Source organism: Falco cherrug, chromosome 19 (assembly GCF_023634085.1).
Source record: "Falco cherrug isolate bFalChe1 chromosome 19, bFalChe1.pri, whole genome shotgun sequence".
In the NCBI taxonomy this organism is placed as follows: domain Eukaryota; kingdom Metazoa; phylum Chordata; class Aves; order Falconiformes; family Falconidae; genus Falco; species Falco cherrug.
Genome location: NC_073715.1, coordinates 6,172,752 through 6,187,400, shown reverse-complemented (window position 1 = coordinate 6,187,400; position 14,649 = coordinate 6,172,752). Strand labels below are relative to the sequence as shown.

General features: G+C 57.0%; 2 protein-coding genes across 4 annotated transcripts in view; one reads left to right on the top strand and one right to left on the bottom strand.

Moving 5' to 3' along the window:
- The window catches only part of VDR (vitamin D receptor), a 39,552-nt gene extending 35,814 nt beyond the window's left edge, over positions 1 to 3,738 (bottom strand). For 2 of the 3 annotated variants that reach the window (XM_055697010.1, XM_055697009.1), the window contains exons 1-2: positions 3,707 to 3,738; positions 2,403 to 2,498 (exon numbers count right to left, since the gene is read on the bottom strand). The gene's annotated coding sequence lies outside the window, so the exon portion shown is untranslated. The remainder of the gene's footprint in view (positions 1 to 2,402; positions 2,499 to 3,706) is intronic. The other variant, XM_055697011.1, reaches the window with a different exon arrangement.
- Positions 3,739 to 8,619: 4,881 nt separating this feature from the next.
- On the top strand, positions 8,620 to 13,063 carry TMEM106C (transmembrane protein 106C). Its single transcript, XM_055697263.1, has 8 exons — positions 8,620 to 8,710; positions 9,326 to 9,545; positions 9,634 to 9,697; positions 10,245 to 10,404; positions 10,504 to 10,644; positions 10,892 to 10,941; positions 11,238 to 11,291; positions 11,713 to 13,063. Exons 2-8 carry the CDS (start codon positions 9,353 to 9,355, stop codon positions 11,873 to 11,875), a joined length of 825 nt encoding a protein of 274 aa, XP_055553238.1. The 5' UTR covers positions 8,620 to 8,710; positions 9,326 to 9,352; the 3' UTR covers positions 11,876 to 13,063.
- Positions 13,064 to 14,649: the final 1,586 nt, after the last annotated feature.

The window sequence follows — 14,649 nt, the reverse complement described above, 5'->3', positions numbered from 1 at the left end:
TTTCTCTCATTTTGGGGTTACATTTTAATCCCCACCTTCACAAAAGGGTTCTAAATTAACACCACTGCCTCTCCTCCCCACCACAGAGTGCTGGCAGGTAGCAGGGGGTGTTCATGTGCAGGAACGTGTTCACCATGACACTGGAGCAGGCAACCAAGAAGCTGTCACCTCAGGGTCTCCTGAAACACACTCTCACATGAGTGGGAAGAAAACAGTCAACAGAAACCAGATGCTCCATGCCTGCCCTCCGTGGGCTGCAAGGTGAGCAGCCAGCTGTCGCAACAACTTTCACCCGCCGCCTGAAAACACAGCGGTTGTTTTGCCCCCCGATCTGTCTGCCTCAGTGATGCATGGTGAGTGTGAGCCGTTTCACATGAGTTACGCAAGCCCCGGAGCAGAGCACTGAATCGCTCCGCTGCCATCTCTTACCCAAGAGACGTAACCAGGAGGTTACCCAAAGGGGGAACCACCCCCTTCTAGCTATATGAAAGAGTCGATGGAAGCAGAGCCACCTCCTGCAGAAGTGGCTTGCCGTTGATAACCGTAACTGTGGTGGATGCTGCCTGGATCATGGGTTCCCGGCATCTCCAGCTGCGAGGAGGAACCGCGATGCAGACAGCTCTGGGAGAGGTCAGTCCTGTGGGATGGGACAAGACCGTACCCAGCACCTAGACACATCCCCACCAACGTGATACTGTTATTTAGATGTCACCTGCATTTATTCACTTGCCACCTGCGTCATATTCAAATACAGAAGGGCAGCACATAAAACCCACTGCCCACAAGACACTGCCAAAACAGGACACCCCACACATGACGTCTCCTTCCACAGAAGTGGGATTTAATTCCTCCCACATAACTTAGTTTTAGGAAAGTCCCTCGTAGCAGTGTCCAATGCCCACCCACAGAACAGCCCCCATGCCTGCTGCAGCCACGCATGTCTTCTCTCCAGCTGCAGCATCAGCTGATTGCCCTCATTTGTGACCATAATTAGACTGAGGAGGTTCACGGCGGAGCAATCAGATCTCACCCTGCACCCCACGTGCACATCCCCTTCCCCTTGGAGCCGGCACGCTGTCACGGGCTCACACTCCCTTGCACAAGCAGGGGAAGATGTGCCACAGCTCGGCTGACGGCTTCCCCCCTACCCCTTCACGCTGGGACATCCCACGCGAGACAGACCCACTTCCAGCCACCTTTAACTCCAATTATTCCTCTCCCAATCACTTGACATTTCAGCATTTCCCCTTTGCACACCACAGGAAGCTCGGGCCAGACTGACTTCGCTTTGGCTCAGCAACAGCGGGTTAAAAATTGTTTCTGAGCACACCTCTAGCCACAGGGAGAGAGGGACAGCCGCTTCTCCACAGTTAGCTATTAAATGGAAAAAGAGGCTAGATTATCCAGTTATTTTGTCTTAAGTACAGTGGGACTCGGGAAACAAACATCTAGTGAAAGACTAACTGACCCGAGGCAAATTCTTGCCCGATGAAAAACCTATTTTTGTGATTTGTGCCTTTGTTATTCAAAAATCCTGTTGTAAGATCTTACACCCCATCTGTTTACAGACAAGCAAGATCTCTGGCAGACGTCTGCCAATGCCTCCTGCACCTGACAGGCCTTCCTCACCCTCTTCCTCAGGGCATGTGGTGCCAGGGGACAGCCGTCCAAGCCACACCATGCCAACACATGGCTCCTCAGCCTGGCACGTTATATTTTTTGCCCTTGCTCCCAGTTAAGCACTTTCACAGGGCCCATCCGGAAGCTGCAGCGCAGTCGACAGCCACCAACCCGATCTGATTTGACTCAGTTTTAACTGGCTGCTTTGGAGGAGGCAAAAGAGGTTTCATTCAAATGAGCAATTATAGCTTTAACTTCCTTCCCCAAAGCTGACAGGTTAGACATTCCTCCCTCCTGTCACAGGGGCACTCAGAGCGCTAACCCAAGGCAGCCCGGCTCGCTGTCACTCCCCAGCAGACATGGAAGTGGCACCAACAGGGCCTGCAGACCAGAGCAGGACCCTGAGCAGACATCTGCCTCCCCTCAGGAGAGGAGGCACGTTGTCCCGAATCGCTGGTGCTCCTTTAATCGAGTCCTTGGAGGAAGATGAGTCACTGCCCAGTTCACGTGGGAGGAGAGCACGCCACAAAATGCTGCAAAGCCAGGGCTGACTTCTCGTGAAAACCAGTTTCTGAAGAAACTTTTAATGCTGAAGGCTCCAGCCCCAGGCTCAAGTAAGGGGGAAAAGAGGGGAAGGAGCAGCTTACCCCAGAGAGCAGGCACCTCTACCTGCCCTATGCCGGCCACCCGCAAACCACCAGGTCCCTTTGGGTGCTCAGTGCTGGCCCAGGGAAAAAGAACCCCCCTCCCTCACGCGGGAGCTGCAGGAAGATCCCCGGTACCTTCGCTTTCTTTATGCTGGGAACTCGCAGATGAAAGATCCTGGCAGTCACATCCAACACGGCCAATGGGATCGCTCACAGACAGATGAAAAGTCACTGGGGAATTACAAACAATTGCAATTACTGCCACGCTGGGGTCTCAGCCCGGCCTTTGAGATCTCTCCTCACCCCACTTCAAAAAACACTTAATTGAGAGATTAAGTTTAAGACGCATTTTAAAGCTGATCACTGATCAGGCACTTATCTGAATCAGAAACCTGTTGATAAGGAACAGGCTGGAAACCTTAAAACATCAGTTTGGCACCCCAACAGCACCCAGATAATTCAACAGCTTCAGAGGCCCCCCAAAAGGGTTTGGGGAGGCCCAGAGAGGGACAGAGCATGGGGAGAGGGGACAGGGGTGACATCCCATGATAGGGGACAGAAGGGGAAGGGGCTCAGGGCCGCAGAGGGGAACAGGAGGGTTCACACCAATGGACTGGGTCCAGCTTCTCCCCACCCTCATGCTGACCCCGGGGGAATTGCCAACCAGCCCAGAAAGGGTTAAGTCAGCCAGAATTTTGGGGGGGAGCAAAGCACCCCCAACAGTCACATTCAGCCCCAGGACACCCCCCAGCTCCAAGCTGAACCCTCATTCCTGAGTGCAGCAAGGGGTGGTCAGACCCTAGACCGAGCAGCACTGGGGGGACCCTGGCCCCCCTAAAGCCAGGAGCCACCCCCACAACTCACAGAGAGGGGCTCTTGACCCCCTCAACCCTAGAGGGACCTCAGTTTTGGCAGGGGAAGCCTCTGTCTGCCCTGTGAGCCCCCAGCTGAGGGGAGACACGAGCTGTCAGGGGGTCTCACACAGGACGCCCAACCTGGGGGTGGGCAAAGAGTATGGGGGGCCCAAACATGCATAGGACCCCCAATTCAAGATAGGGAAAACAGGGACCCCCATGCCCACGTGAGACCCCCAACCAGGGAGCACACAGAGCACCCGGGGAGGCCCAGCACCCCCACATCTCAGGGGGGCTTAGCACGCCCCCATACCCCCACAGGACCCTCTAACCGGCAGGGAAAGTGCAGAGGGTACCCGGGGGCGACCCACACCCATGTCCCCCGGACCGCGGGGTTGCACTGAGGGCTTCACCACAGCAACAGCCGCCCCCCACCCACCCCCGGTCAGGTCCGCCCACATCCCAGCGACCACCAGAGCCACTGCCACCCCCAAGACCCGGCCCACAGTGGGCACCGAGCGGGGGGTTTCCCTCAACAGCGGGGTCCCCGCGGGTCCCCAGTGCTCCCAGCCCGGGCCCCGGTACCTGCGCTCCGGGCGCCGACCAACCCTCCCTCCCCCGCCGCCCCGGGGCCGCCTTTTGACGGGAACCGGCCGGCTCCGCGCTCGGCCCCTCGTCGGGGCCACGCCTCCGGGCCGCGCCCCAGCCAGTGACAGCGCGGCAATACCTCCACTCCGCCCCTTCGAGGGCGTGCCCGCTCCGACACCGCCCACCAGCACCATATAAGGTCTGTGTTGCGTGCGTCCTCGCCCCTTAGGGGCGTGGCGGGGGACGGCGGGAGATTGCACGTGGCCGCCGCACCGCGGGGCTCCCCCGGGCTGCCCGACCGGCGGACCCCCCCCCGCCGCGACCCCGCTGCGCGGCCCGGTGCCCCCCTTGAGCCTGCCCGTGCTGCCCCGCTTCCGGGGCCTGTGGGGAGCCCTGTGGTCTGCCGGGGGCTCCAGGGGCACTGCTGGGGGCTTTTGGAGAGCCACCGCCTGGAATTGTGGGGAGCATAACCCCTACAGAAGGCCCAGTGGGCTTGGGCAGCTTACCCGTGTCCTGCTGGCCTGCGGTCAGTGCCTTACTGGGGCAGGGCAAACACCACCGGTACAATAGTGCCCCCCCCCCAGCACTCCCGGGCAAACTGTCCCCCGATAGCATCAGCCCTGGGCATGCTGGGGTGCCCCCACCAGACTCCCCTTGCTCCGGGTCCTCCTGGCAGCTGGACATGGCACAGCTCTGTGCCTGGGGCTGGCGGCGGTTTGGAGACTGCTGCCCTCCTGGATTTCCAAGCAAGAAGCCACCCTGTACTCGAGCCTGGCAAGAAAAAACATCCTGCTCAGGCAGCTGTAGCGTTTGCTGGGCTTCTCCCTCCTCTCCTGTTTTCAGGGTGACACCCGAGAGCCCTATCGCACACTGCAAAACCTCCATCTGATTATGGCTGCCTTGTGCTTTCCTGGTGTTTAGATCAGATTAAGGGCAGAGAGCTGATTCATCCCCTGCCTCCGGACTGCAGGCAGCAGGCAGGGCCTCAGTGCGGTTCCGAGTGCCGGCAGGTTCCTGGCAGAGCCGTGGCTGTTGGCAGCCTCTGCTCGGCCCCACAGCCCCCCTCACCTCGTGGCAGAGCCCGGGGTCCCACGGACCAAGCATGGACACAGCCTGTGTGAAGCCCTCGCAGGTCCGGGGACCTGCAGGACACCGGGGTTCGGCTGCTCCCGTGGGACCTGGAGGTATTTGGGATACTGCAACCAGCTGGGTTGCCAGTACTGACCCTGACCACCCAAAATTCCTTCGCCGGTGACGTGAGTCAGGTTCCGAGTACGGGGGTTTGGGCTGAGCCAGTTCAGCCACTGTCACAGCCCCAGCCCAAAGCTGCTCCGTTGCCTGGGCACATTATGCCCCCAGTCTAGAGAACTCAGGACACTTGGCAGTTTTTCCCTTTCCATCCTCAAAAACCCACCCGGGGTGTGGCCACCAGCAACACCCACTAAAGCAGCAAGAAATGCTTCAAGAAAAGCCTGTGTGATGCTCCCAGAGTTTATTAAGTGTTCCCTAAACCCAAAATCCCCTGAGAAAATAAGCCCCCAGTGCACACGAGGGAGGCAGACAGCAATCACCGCCCCCTGCTGCAATCACCGGGATCAACAGCTCTTGTGTGCGTGGGGAAAGCGTTCTGCTAACTGGTTTCAAATTGATTTAATGAGGCCAAGAAGAAAAAACAACGTCTGGGAAGAAATGGGAGTTCATTGGAGACAATTTAGTGGCGCAGAACTTTTTCAGCAGGCTGGGGAGGGGGCTGTGGGGGGGGGTCGGGCGACTTGGCACGGGAGAGGCTGCACGTATCCCACCGCTGCTGGGCACCGGTGCAGCCTCCTAAATGTTAAAATACATCCCAAGCCTCGGCACAGGGGGACCCCCCCGACCTCGCCTTGCCTGGACCGGTGTGACGTGCTCCTCAACCCCGTAAAACATCGCTCTGCTGAAGCCCCTTCCCCTGCCACCGCCACTGGGTTGGTGCCCCCAGCTAAGAGGAGGCTTGTAGCTGGTGAGAGGTTTTATTTGCTCCATCGTGACCTGCGGTGGTTACAGCTGCTCTCCAGCAGCTCTCCCGCTGCTTCTCCCGCCTTGATCCACCTTGCACAAGGGAATCGGGGCCAAATCCGGGTGCTGCTCTGCTCACCATCGTGCCCCCGTGACTTGCACATCCTTGTGCACGTGGGCTGCAAAATCCCTCCCACGTGGGAGCAAGGGGGTGCGCAGAGATGCAGGAGGATTTAATTCTGGGGTGGGGATGGTGGCCAGGAGCTGCAGCCATGAACCTTTGTGCTGCTCCAGCCTGGGGAAAAGGACGCTCAGCCCGGTGGGTCGGGGCTGCGGATCAGCGGGGCTGGGGGAGGATGGTGATGGCTCAGCAAGCAGGGTGGGATGCTGAGTGGGAGGAACTGAAGCCCTCCTCAGCCAAGGGTGCAGCCAAGTCACGTCACCTCCCCAGATAACGCTGATGGACACACGGACGAGGGCAAAAAGCACAAAGACAAGGGGGCTGGAAATGCCACCGGCTCTGGGGAAGGGGCTGCATGCCAGCGGCTCCCGGGAGCAGTGACAGCCCATCCTGCTCGCCCGGGCGGGGGGGACGGAGCCGGCTCTCCCGGGGGTGACTCACATGCTTGCTCCATCCCCCTGTGAGTGAAGGTTTCTTGGGAAGTGGTTGCAAAACCCAGACGTGGCGATGCGCCGGTGGGGTGCGGCCTGCCCCCCCCCCCCCCCGTCCCCCATCCCATTCCATTCCTGCTGGCTTCGGTGGGAGAACAGGCTTAAAATGGGAAAAAAAGGGATTACACCCAGGATGCAACATGGCAAGAGGGGCTGCTGTGGGGTTTTGCACCGTTGTCTTTGGGGGCAGCTTCTTCCCTTCCCTTCTGGGGATTCTCTGTGGTCTAATATAGGGTTGAGCTCGCCCCATAGCCCATCCCCAGGGGGCTCAGTGTGAGTTTCCCCCCTCCCCATCCCCTCTCAACGTGGTTTGCCGTGCCACCCATGCAGGCATCCATCCGCACGGGTCAGTCCTGCACCCAACAACCTCCTCAGGAGCGATGGGAGATGCACAGCCCTCAATTAGGAGGTGGCAATTAGTGCAGGGGGGGAAGGCGAGCTGGGAAGCGTCCCCCTCCCTGACATTTTGCTCCTGGGAAGGAGAGAATAAATGATCCATAAAGTTTCCATCGGCAACGCAGGGGAGAGCAGCTCTGACGGCCACACGGGAGGAGTGCGCGGGGCCGGTGGAAATATTTAATTTTGCTGTAAACTTTATTTTGATGGTTTGGGTGATTATGAGGGGAAGGAATTCATTTTTCCACTAAGCTCTCACGTTCATCACAGCAGAAAAAAACCCACCAGCAGAAAAAAAACCACCAGTGTTTGCACAGGAGCGAGCTTATTAAATAAATGTTGCCCTAAACGGGGCGGTTTTGCTTGCTCTGGTCCCAGAGCCATCGGGGCTGGGGGTGGTGGGGGGAAAGGGCTGGTTGGGCCCTTTTTCCCCCCAAATTTAGAGGTTTAGAGATGCCCAAGATGCTGCAGCGCATCATGGCTGGGTCGCAGGGTGCTGGGGGCGATGCTGGGCTGAACCGGCTGCTGCACCAGTGCCTTTGAGCCATAAAACTGATAAAAAACAAGAAATAAAAACATCAGGAGAGTTGGGGGGGGTGTGATAAAGGCGACAGAGCCAAGATTGAGTGTCCAGTGCTGCTGTCACCAGGGCAGGGACCCCGCAGGGTGTTTTGGGGGGATCTAGGGGAAACTGGGTTTTTCCCGCAGCTTTTCCCTGGGGCGGGAGCATCCCCCGGGATGCAGACCCTGGGGTCGGAGTGCCGAGACCCCCGGAGTGACCCCCCCCAGGCAGCGCCAGGGGAGAGTGAGCTGGCGCCCGGTGAGGCTGCGGCAAAGGATGGAGCGTGCCAGGCTGGCACGGCCTCGCACACATGTGCACGGGTTTGCACGTCTTGCACAAGCACATGCAGTCCCACACAGCCTGGCAGCAGCAGGGGCAGCCTCCTGTGGCCGCGCCACCTGGCACTGGCACTCACAAGTGTGCACGAGCACACGGGGTCTCGCACAAACACGCGTGGCTTTGCACAAGCAGGTCCAAGCTTGCACAAGCTTGCACAAGCACTGGGACAGCCCTATACTGGTGTGGGCAGTGATCATACTGGGGTGGAGTCCCCCATACTGGTGTGGGCAGGGATCATGCTGATACAGAGCCCCCCATACTGGTGTGGGCAGGGCTCGTACTGATCTGGACCCCCATACCGGTGCAGGCAGGGCTTGAACTGGGATGGAGCCCGCATACCGCTGCCGGCAGGGCTCGTACTGGTACAGAGGCCCCCGTACTGGTGCGGGCAGGGCTTGCACTGGTACAGAGCCCCCCACACTGGTGCGCGCAGGGATCATACTGGTACAGAGCCCCCGTACTGGTGCGGGCAGGGCTCGTACTGGCCCGGGCCCCCCGCTACCGGCAAGCGCAGCCCCCAGCCCAGCATCTGTCCCGGAGCCGCGTGTGCGCAGGCGCAGGCGCAGGCGGGGCGGGGGCGAGGGGGGGGAGGAGGGGCCGCGCGGGGCCGTGCGCAGCCCGCAGTACGCATGCGCACAAAGCCCCGCCCCGCCCGGCCCACCTCTCCCCCGCGCAGCTGTGGCGCGTGCGCCGCGCGGCCCCGCCCCGCGGCCCCACCAAAGGGGCGGGGACCTGGGCTCCGCCCCCCTCGGGATGCTCATGCGCACTGAGACAGGGGCACGCCCGGGCGGGGCCAGGCGGGGCTCTAGTGGCCCCGCCCATTTCCCCGGCGGGGGGCAGCCCCGCCGTGACGTCATGCCCCGCCCAGGCGTGCAGGGGCGGGGTTAACAAGGGGGCGTGCCCGGCGCGTCCCGCCCTGCGCTGTGCGCATGCGCCGGGACCGAAGGGTGGAGGCGGCGCTGGCTCCGCCCACCGCCGCCTCTCGCCGTTGTCATAGCGACGGCGGCTGCGCGGGTGGCACAGTGGCGGCTGCGGTGGTGGGTCTGAGCGGCTGCGTGGGTCGGGGGGGTGGGGCCTGGGCTGGGGGCACCCTTCGTGGCTGTCCCTGCGGGGGGCTTTCCCGTGGGGGCAGGTCACTGTGGGGTCGTTTGAGGGGGGAGTTTCGTTCTGGGGGGTGTCTGTGTGTGGGGGTGTCTGTGTGTGCGCGTGTTTTGAGGAGGTGGTGTTGGGGGGCGTGTGCCTGGGGGGTTTTTGGGGGGTGGGGGTGTCTACTAGGCATGGCTGGCTGTGGAGGAGGGGTATGTCTCCCTCTTGGGGGGTCCTCAGGGGTGTAGGTCTGTTCGGGGGGGGGAGACCACCTCTGTTGGGGGGGGCGGCTGTCTCGGGGAGGGGGTGCCTCTGTTCTAAGGGGGCTGCCTGGCAGCAACCCCCCCTTGAGGTGTCCCTAAGTAGGGTGTCTCGCTTCCTAGGGTGCTGTGGAAGTCAGCTGGGGGCAGGCTCCCTGTGCTGGGTGCCGGACCCCCCCGGGGTGTCTCTGTGTGGGGGTGTTCCCCTGAGGGGTCTGGGGCCGGGTCTCGGGGGGGGGGGGGGGGGGTGCTGTTCCCCATGGCCGCAGTTCAGGGTTTCCTTCAAAACCTTTTACTCTGTCACAGGTTACGTGCACTTCTGTGGTGGCCACGATGGGCTCTGCGCTTTCCCTCCCTGTTAGCGGTGCCCCCCCAAGGCAGAGGCAGAAGCCTGAGGAGGATGATGATGACTTACTCAACAGCCGAGGCCATGTGGAAGACATCGCCAAGTTTCCGTATGTTGAATTCACAGGTCAGGACAGCATCACCTGCCCCACCTGCCAAGGCACTGGCTGCATTCCCACAGGTGACTTAAATACAAAAATCAAATGTCATTTACGTGAGCGACCGTGCACACACGTGCCATCGGTTAATGCGTTCTTTTTGCGTTCCAGAGCAGGTAAATGAGCTGGTGGCGCTGATACCCTACAGTGACCAACGGCTTCGTCCGCAGAGAACGTAAGTGTGTAGTAAGAGAGTAATTATGTCTCTGCAAAGAGTGAACAGGGCTCTTTTGTCGTTTATGGCTGCAGCTAAACACTTCACACGTTCTGCAGCCTCCCCTTCATCTCGTGGCTTGTTTTCATCGGAGTATGCCAACAAATACAATTTAAAGTGTAACTTTAAATACATCCTGTGAAATCCCACTGTGGGGTGAATGTGGAAACAATGATCCTACTCACACCATTCATCCATCCCCACACCCTTTACTGAAGCTCTCAGAAAGAAACTGCCTTAACAATAGCAAAAATAGCAGATAGCGAAAAGTCTATGGGGGCAAAAATGATTGCTGGGTTACTCATTACCGAAAAATAACCTCTTTAAAGGGTGACGGTTTTGAGCAATTTCAGATATTGAAAATGTTAGAGCAGCACTTCTGCGTCTCTTCCAAGGAAGAACAAACACGCCTTGTGTGCTGGCTAGGTTGGGTTTCAGGTCTAATGTCTCTTGCAGCCGTGGATGCTGCATTAGGGCAAAGGAGGTGACCCTTCCCTGCGTCTTCCAGGAAGCTGTATGTCCTGCTCTCCGTGCTGCTCTGCCTGCTGATATCAGGGCTGGTGGTCTTCTTCCTCTTCCCACACTCCGTCCTGGTCAACGATGACGGTATTAAAGTGGTTCAGGTTTGGTTCGACAAGAAGAACTCCGTTGTTATTCTTGCCATCACGGTAAAATTTTCATGTGTTTGTGTTCCTGAGGGAATAAATAATGTGCTGAGCTTCCAGGAAGGTCGCTGCCACTCGTGTCTTCCTGCTCTCTCCATCCAGGCCACCTTACGGATCAGGAACTCCAACTTCTACTCGGTGACAGTGACCAGCCTGACCAGCCAGGTGCAGTACATGAACACTGTGGTGGGCACCCAGCAGATCACCAACGTCTCTAGCATCCAGCCGCTGAGTGACAAACTGGTACTCCTCTTTCATTGCACTTAACTTGTTTTGGTGATGCTTATAATATACGAAACCTGTGCACCACTGTGAGTTAACCTGGTATTAGTCTGTCTACACCTTTGCTTGGCAAAACAGCCTTATGGCTAGAGCAGCCTGTGCTTTATGCACACCAGCTGAAAGGCAGCAGCCAGCAGGGAGTATTCTGAGAGGAGTGGATTTAACAGAGTACTAAAGCTGTGTCTGAGTATATTTTTCTCTTTTACAGGTGAATTTCACTGTGAAGGCGGAGCTGGGAGGACCCTTCTCTTATGTGTAGTAAGGGTTTACTACTCTTCGTATATAGTTGGGGAAGAGGGAAAGTTTAAGCTCACTTAATTAGAATTTGTTCTGGAAATTACTTGTTTTCTGCTAACTTCCTGGCAAGAAACTGTTTGCTAGAAATGACTTGACAGGCCACTTTGTCGGGATGTTGTGACGTGGCTTTTGGACCGTGTCTCAAGTTGAGTTAGCACCGCAGGGAAAATATCATCAGAAGATACCAAGAAACGCGAGTGTGTCTACAACCCTGCTTAGCCTGTGCTGACCTATTTCTTTGTTTTGGTCTCTTCCAGTTACTTTTGCACATTCCCCAAGGTGAAGGTACATAACATCGTGATCTTCATGAGGTAGGTGGTTCAGTGTTCGGCTCCTGACTCAAAAGGGAAGTGCTGCCACAGCAAATCTAGGGTACACGAAGAAAATTCCGCTTGGCAAGCACCCCAGCCTGGTTCACAGTGTCAGCTTTTAATCCAGGCCAGTTGACACAGTTGGGTGAAATGTAAGATAGGGAGGAGGAGAAGACACCAGGCTGCTCCACGCTGAGCTTTCACGTGAGGGGTGGTTGCACCAGAGGCTGCGCTCGCCTGCTCTGCATATCCCTGTCCACTGCAGTGATCTATCCTGAGCAAAGATCTGAGAGGATCTGCAGCTTTCGAGGGGGAAGAGGGGTTACATGATGAGGGTAGAACCCACTGGGCTTTTTTATTTTGATAGAGGGATTGCTGTTGCGGGTTCTGTCCCCACTAAACTGCTCTTCCCCCCTCCCAGGACGTCAGTGAAGCTCTCTTACATCGGCCACATGACACAGAGCGCTTTGGAAACGTACCACTACGTGGACTGCAGCACCAACTCCACGGCTGCCCTGGACCCGCTACCTCTGCAGTCCCTCTCGACACAAGGCGCAGCCAGGGAAGCCAAGAGCAAGCCCTGAGGGTGCAGCTGATGTTTTCCGTGGGCAGATGGTTGTGCACATGAACTTCTAGAAGGGAGCAGGAACTTTCAAAAGGAAGCAGAGGGATCGCAAGTGACTTTAGCAGGAGATATTTGAAAGCTCTGTGTCCCTTTCTCGCTCTTCCCCATGCAGCTGGGCTGCATTGCCTGTCCACAAAACCCGCCTGGGATGTTGTTAACGCATGAGCAGGCAGGTCCCTCCCCAAAGCCAGGGTCCTGCTCGGCCCACCTTCCTCTTTGGTTCTGAAGAACCTTTTTGGTAGGGAAACTGGACTCTCAAGCTTCCTGCTTTAGGGTCTGAAGATCCTTTTTTGCAGCTGTTTTGAAGCTTAGCACCGTGTCAGCTCCTTTCAGGGTAAACTAATTAGTTCTGTGCAATTAATTTATTCCACTTTTGTTCTGTGGTAGCATGTCACTGGCTTGTTTCAAAGCAGACCTTGATTAAAAAGGGATAGTCCTTGTCAGGAGCGCACAGGTAAGGCTTCCATCCCTTGAGTTGCACTAGAAGGAGGCAAAGGAAGCGAAACCTTTGAAACACGCTTTATTGTGCAGATTTTGTTTGCTGGCAGCTGAGGCCACCTACAGCAAACCATTACCAACACACCCGTCTCGATGAAGGCAGCCTCAGTTAGTGCAGCACTGCTGGGGAACTGTGAAGGCTCCTGGTGAACTGGACCTTCCTCCTCCGCACTGCTCCAAACCTTCCTCTCCTCCTCTTCGGCAGCTGCAGGGTCTCAGGGGTTCAGAACCAGGGGGCTCGTAGCTCGGAGTTGCTTTGTACTTGTGCCTGCCGCAAACAAGCGCGGAGTTGAACTGATTTTTGTGGGAGTTGGGCCTTTGGAAGGCTTCCCTCCCAGGAGCCGGCCTCCTGGCATGTTCTTAAGGCAAAAAAGATGTGAAAGCGCCACTTGCTGATGCTCTCACTGCGGCCTCGCGCCGTTTGCAGCTCGGAGGGGTTAATTCTGCTTCTGCCCTTTGTAATTTTTCTGGAAGGTGATCACTACAGCCACCCGTGTTTCCTCTCTGCCTGCGCCTGTGGGAGGCGGAGGGGGGGGGGTGTGTGGAAACAAAGCGCAGGTAAAGGCTACGAGGGAAACGGGGGCTGGTGCTTTTCAATGAAGGATCTTTATTTTGCGTGAGTTTGAAATAAAGCCACCCCTTGCTTTTTTTTTTTTTGCTTTTTTTTTTTTTAAGAAGTGGCACTTGCGCCTAGCAGGGTTTCTAGGACTGATTTCTGTTCGTTAAAGCCGAGTTGCCCGGTACTGCGAGGTATCCTTTGTTCGGACAAAGCTCTGGCTTCCTCCTTGTCCTGGAGCTGGTGCTCTGGGTGGGATCGTGCCCTCTTGCTGCTGGCTTTGGGGGAACGAGGGCTGAGAAACTCGCCCAGAGAGCAGCAGTTCCTTTCCCCCCCAGGGCTGGTGGGACGGGTGACCCCGGCTTTGGTGGCTGTCACACTGTGCAGTCCTGGGTGATGCGATCACGAGCTGCTCGCATGACTCTTATAACCCTTCCCCAATTTATGAGTTGAACTCTTCAGGAAAATGAGGAAATCACAAACTTTGCTCTTTATCCATCTGGTTTCATGAGCTTCCCCGCTCAGTCCTGGCCCCTTTGGTTTCTCCTCGTGGGGTGATGCTGCCTCCTGCCTCCTGCCCCGCCACCCCCCCACCCCCGACGTTGCCTTTCCCACCTGCGCCACTGTCCTCGGCTGCAGCCCCGGAGGTGACGCAGCCTCTCCTGCTACAGGCTGGGAAAGTAGCCGCCTCTGGGGGCCTTTTACCCGGGTGATTTTGGGGGGCTCAGGGGGTTCCCACAAGCTCCCGCTGCTTGGCTAGACAGGGGAAGGGCTTTGCCCCGAGTTAGTTGTGTGGCAGCTGGCAGCGGTGAGCCGGAGCACTAATCATTAGGGGTGCCCTCTGGGTCATGTGGCAAAGCACTTGGCCTTTTAAAGGGCGTTTTATTTTGAAAATCCTTCTTAATCCCCCCAATCCTTTTTAATGAATTTCTTCTGCCAATGTTTTTTGAGGATCCCAGCCCTGCGGAGGCTGCCTCAGGTGCTTTAGCACAGTTGCTGCTGTGTTGCCAGCTGTGAGTGTTTAAAATTGAGATGAGGGCCCCAAAGTAGCGTTTTTAAAAGTGTTTTTTTTTTTTTTTAATCCTTTAAAGTTGTAATTTCTCTTAATGAAAAACTGCAGCGCCCAGGCTATCAACGGATGCAAAAAGCCGAGGCTTTAACAAAAGCACTGTCATGAAACTCATAAACTTCCCCAGTCAACAGCTGCATGTTGCATCCTGCACGTAAAGCTCAAGCACATTTGTAACTCCTGTGGGGTCAGTGGGCTAATTTTCTTTAAGATAATAAAAAACCCCTCAACTACTGAGGCTTTTCCTCCAATTAGCAAGCCTGTTTAAGAGAAGAATTTAAATATGTAACTTTTTATGAAACTTTAAAGGCACAACTGCCTTGCGAGACGTCAGTGTGTGATGGCTGCCAGCTCTGCCACCCTTTGTATTGCTAAATAGACCCTGGAATGAGATTTTTACGTGCACAAAATGGACAAATTCTGTGGGGAGGGGGGCTGGAAGGCAGGCCCTGGCCATGGGTGTACTGGTTTGCATCACGATTGGTCTCAGCATCCCCCTCCCCACTGGTTTCCTTACTGGTGTCCCCAGTGCTTGCCCCTGTTTTGTTCAGGGGAGCAGCGGGACAGAAGATCGGCTCCTGGTGTTCCAAGATCTGTCAATTTAGATGGC

What these genes read in the sequence shown, in the direction of transcription:
- TMEM106C (XM_055697263.1), top strand. Translation starts at nt 9,353, where the DNA reads ATGGGCTCTGCGCTTTCCCTCCCTGTTAGCGGTGCCCCCCCAAGGCAG. An exon ending in CACTGGCTGCATTCCCACAG is followed by an intron (nt 9,546 to 9,633) that starts GTGACTTAAATA and finishes TTTGCGTTCCAG; the next exon opens with AGCAGGTAAATGAGCTGGTG. An exon ending in AACATCGTGATCTTCATGAG is followed by an intron (nt 11,292 to 11,712) that starts GTAGGTGGTTCA and finishes CCCCCCTCCCAG; the next exon opens with GACGTCAGTGAAGCTCTCTT.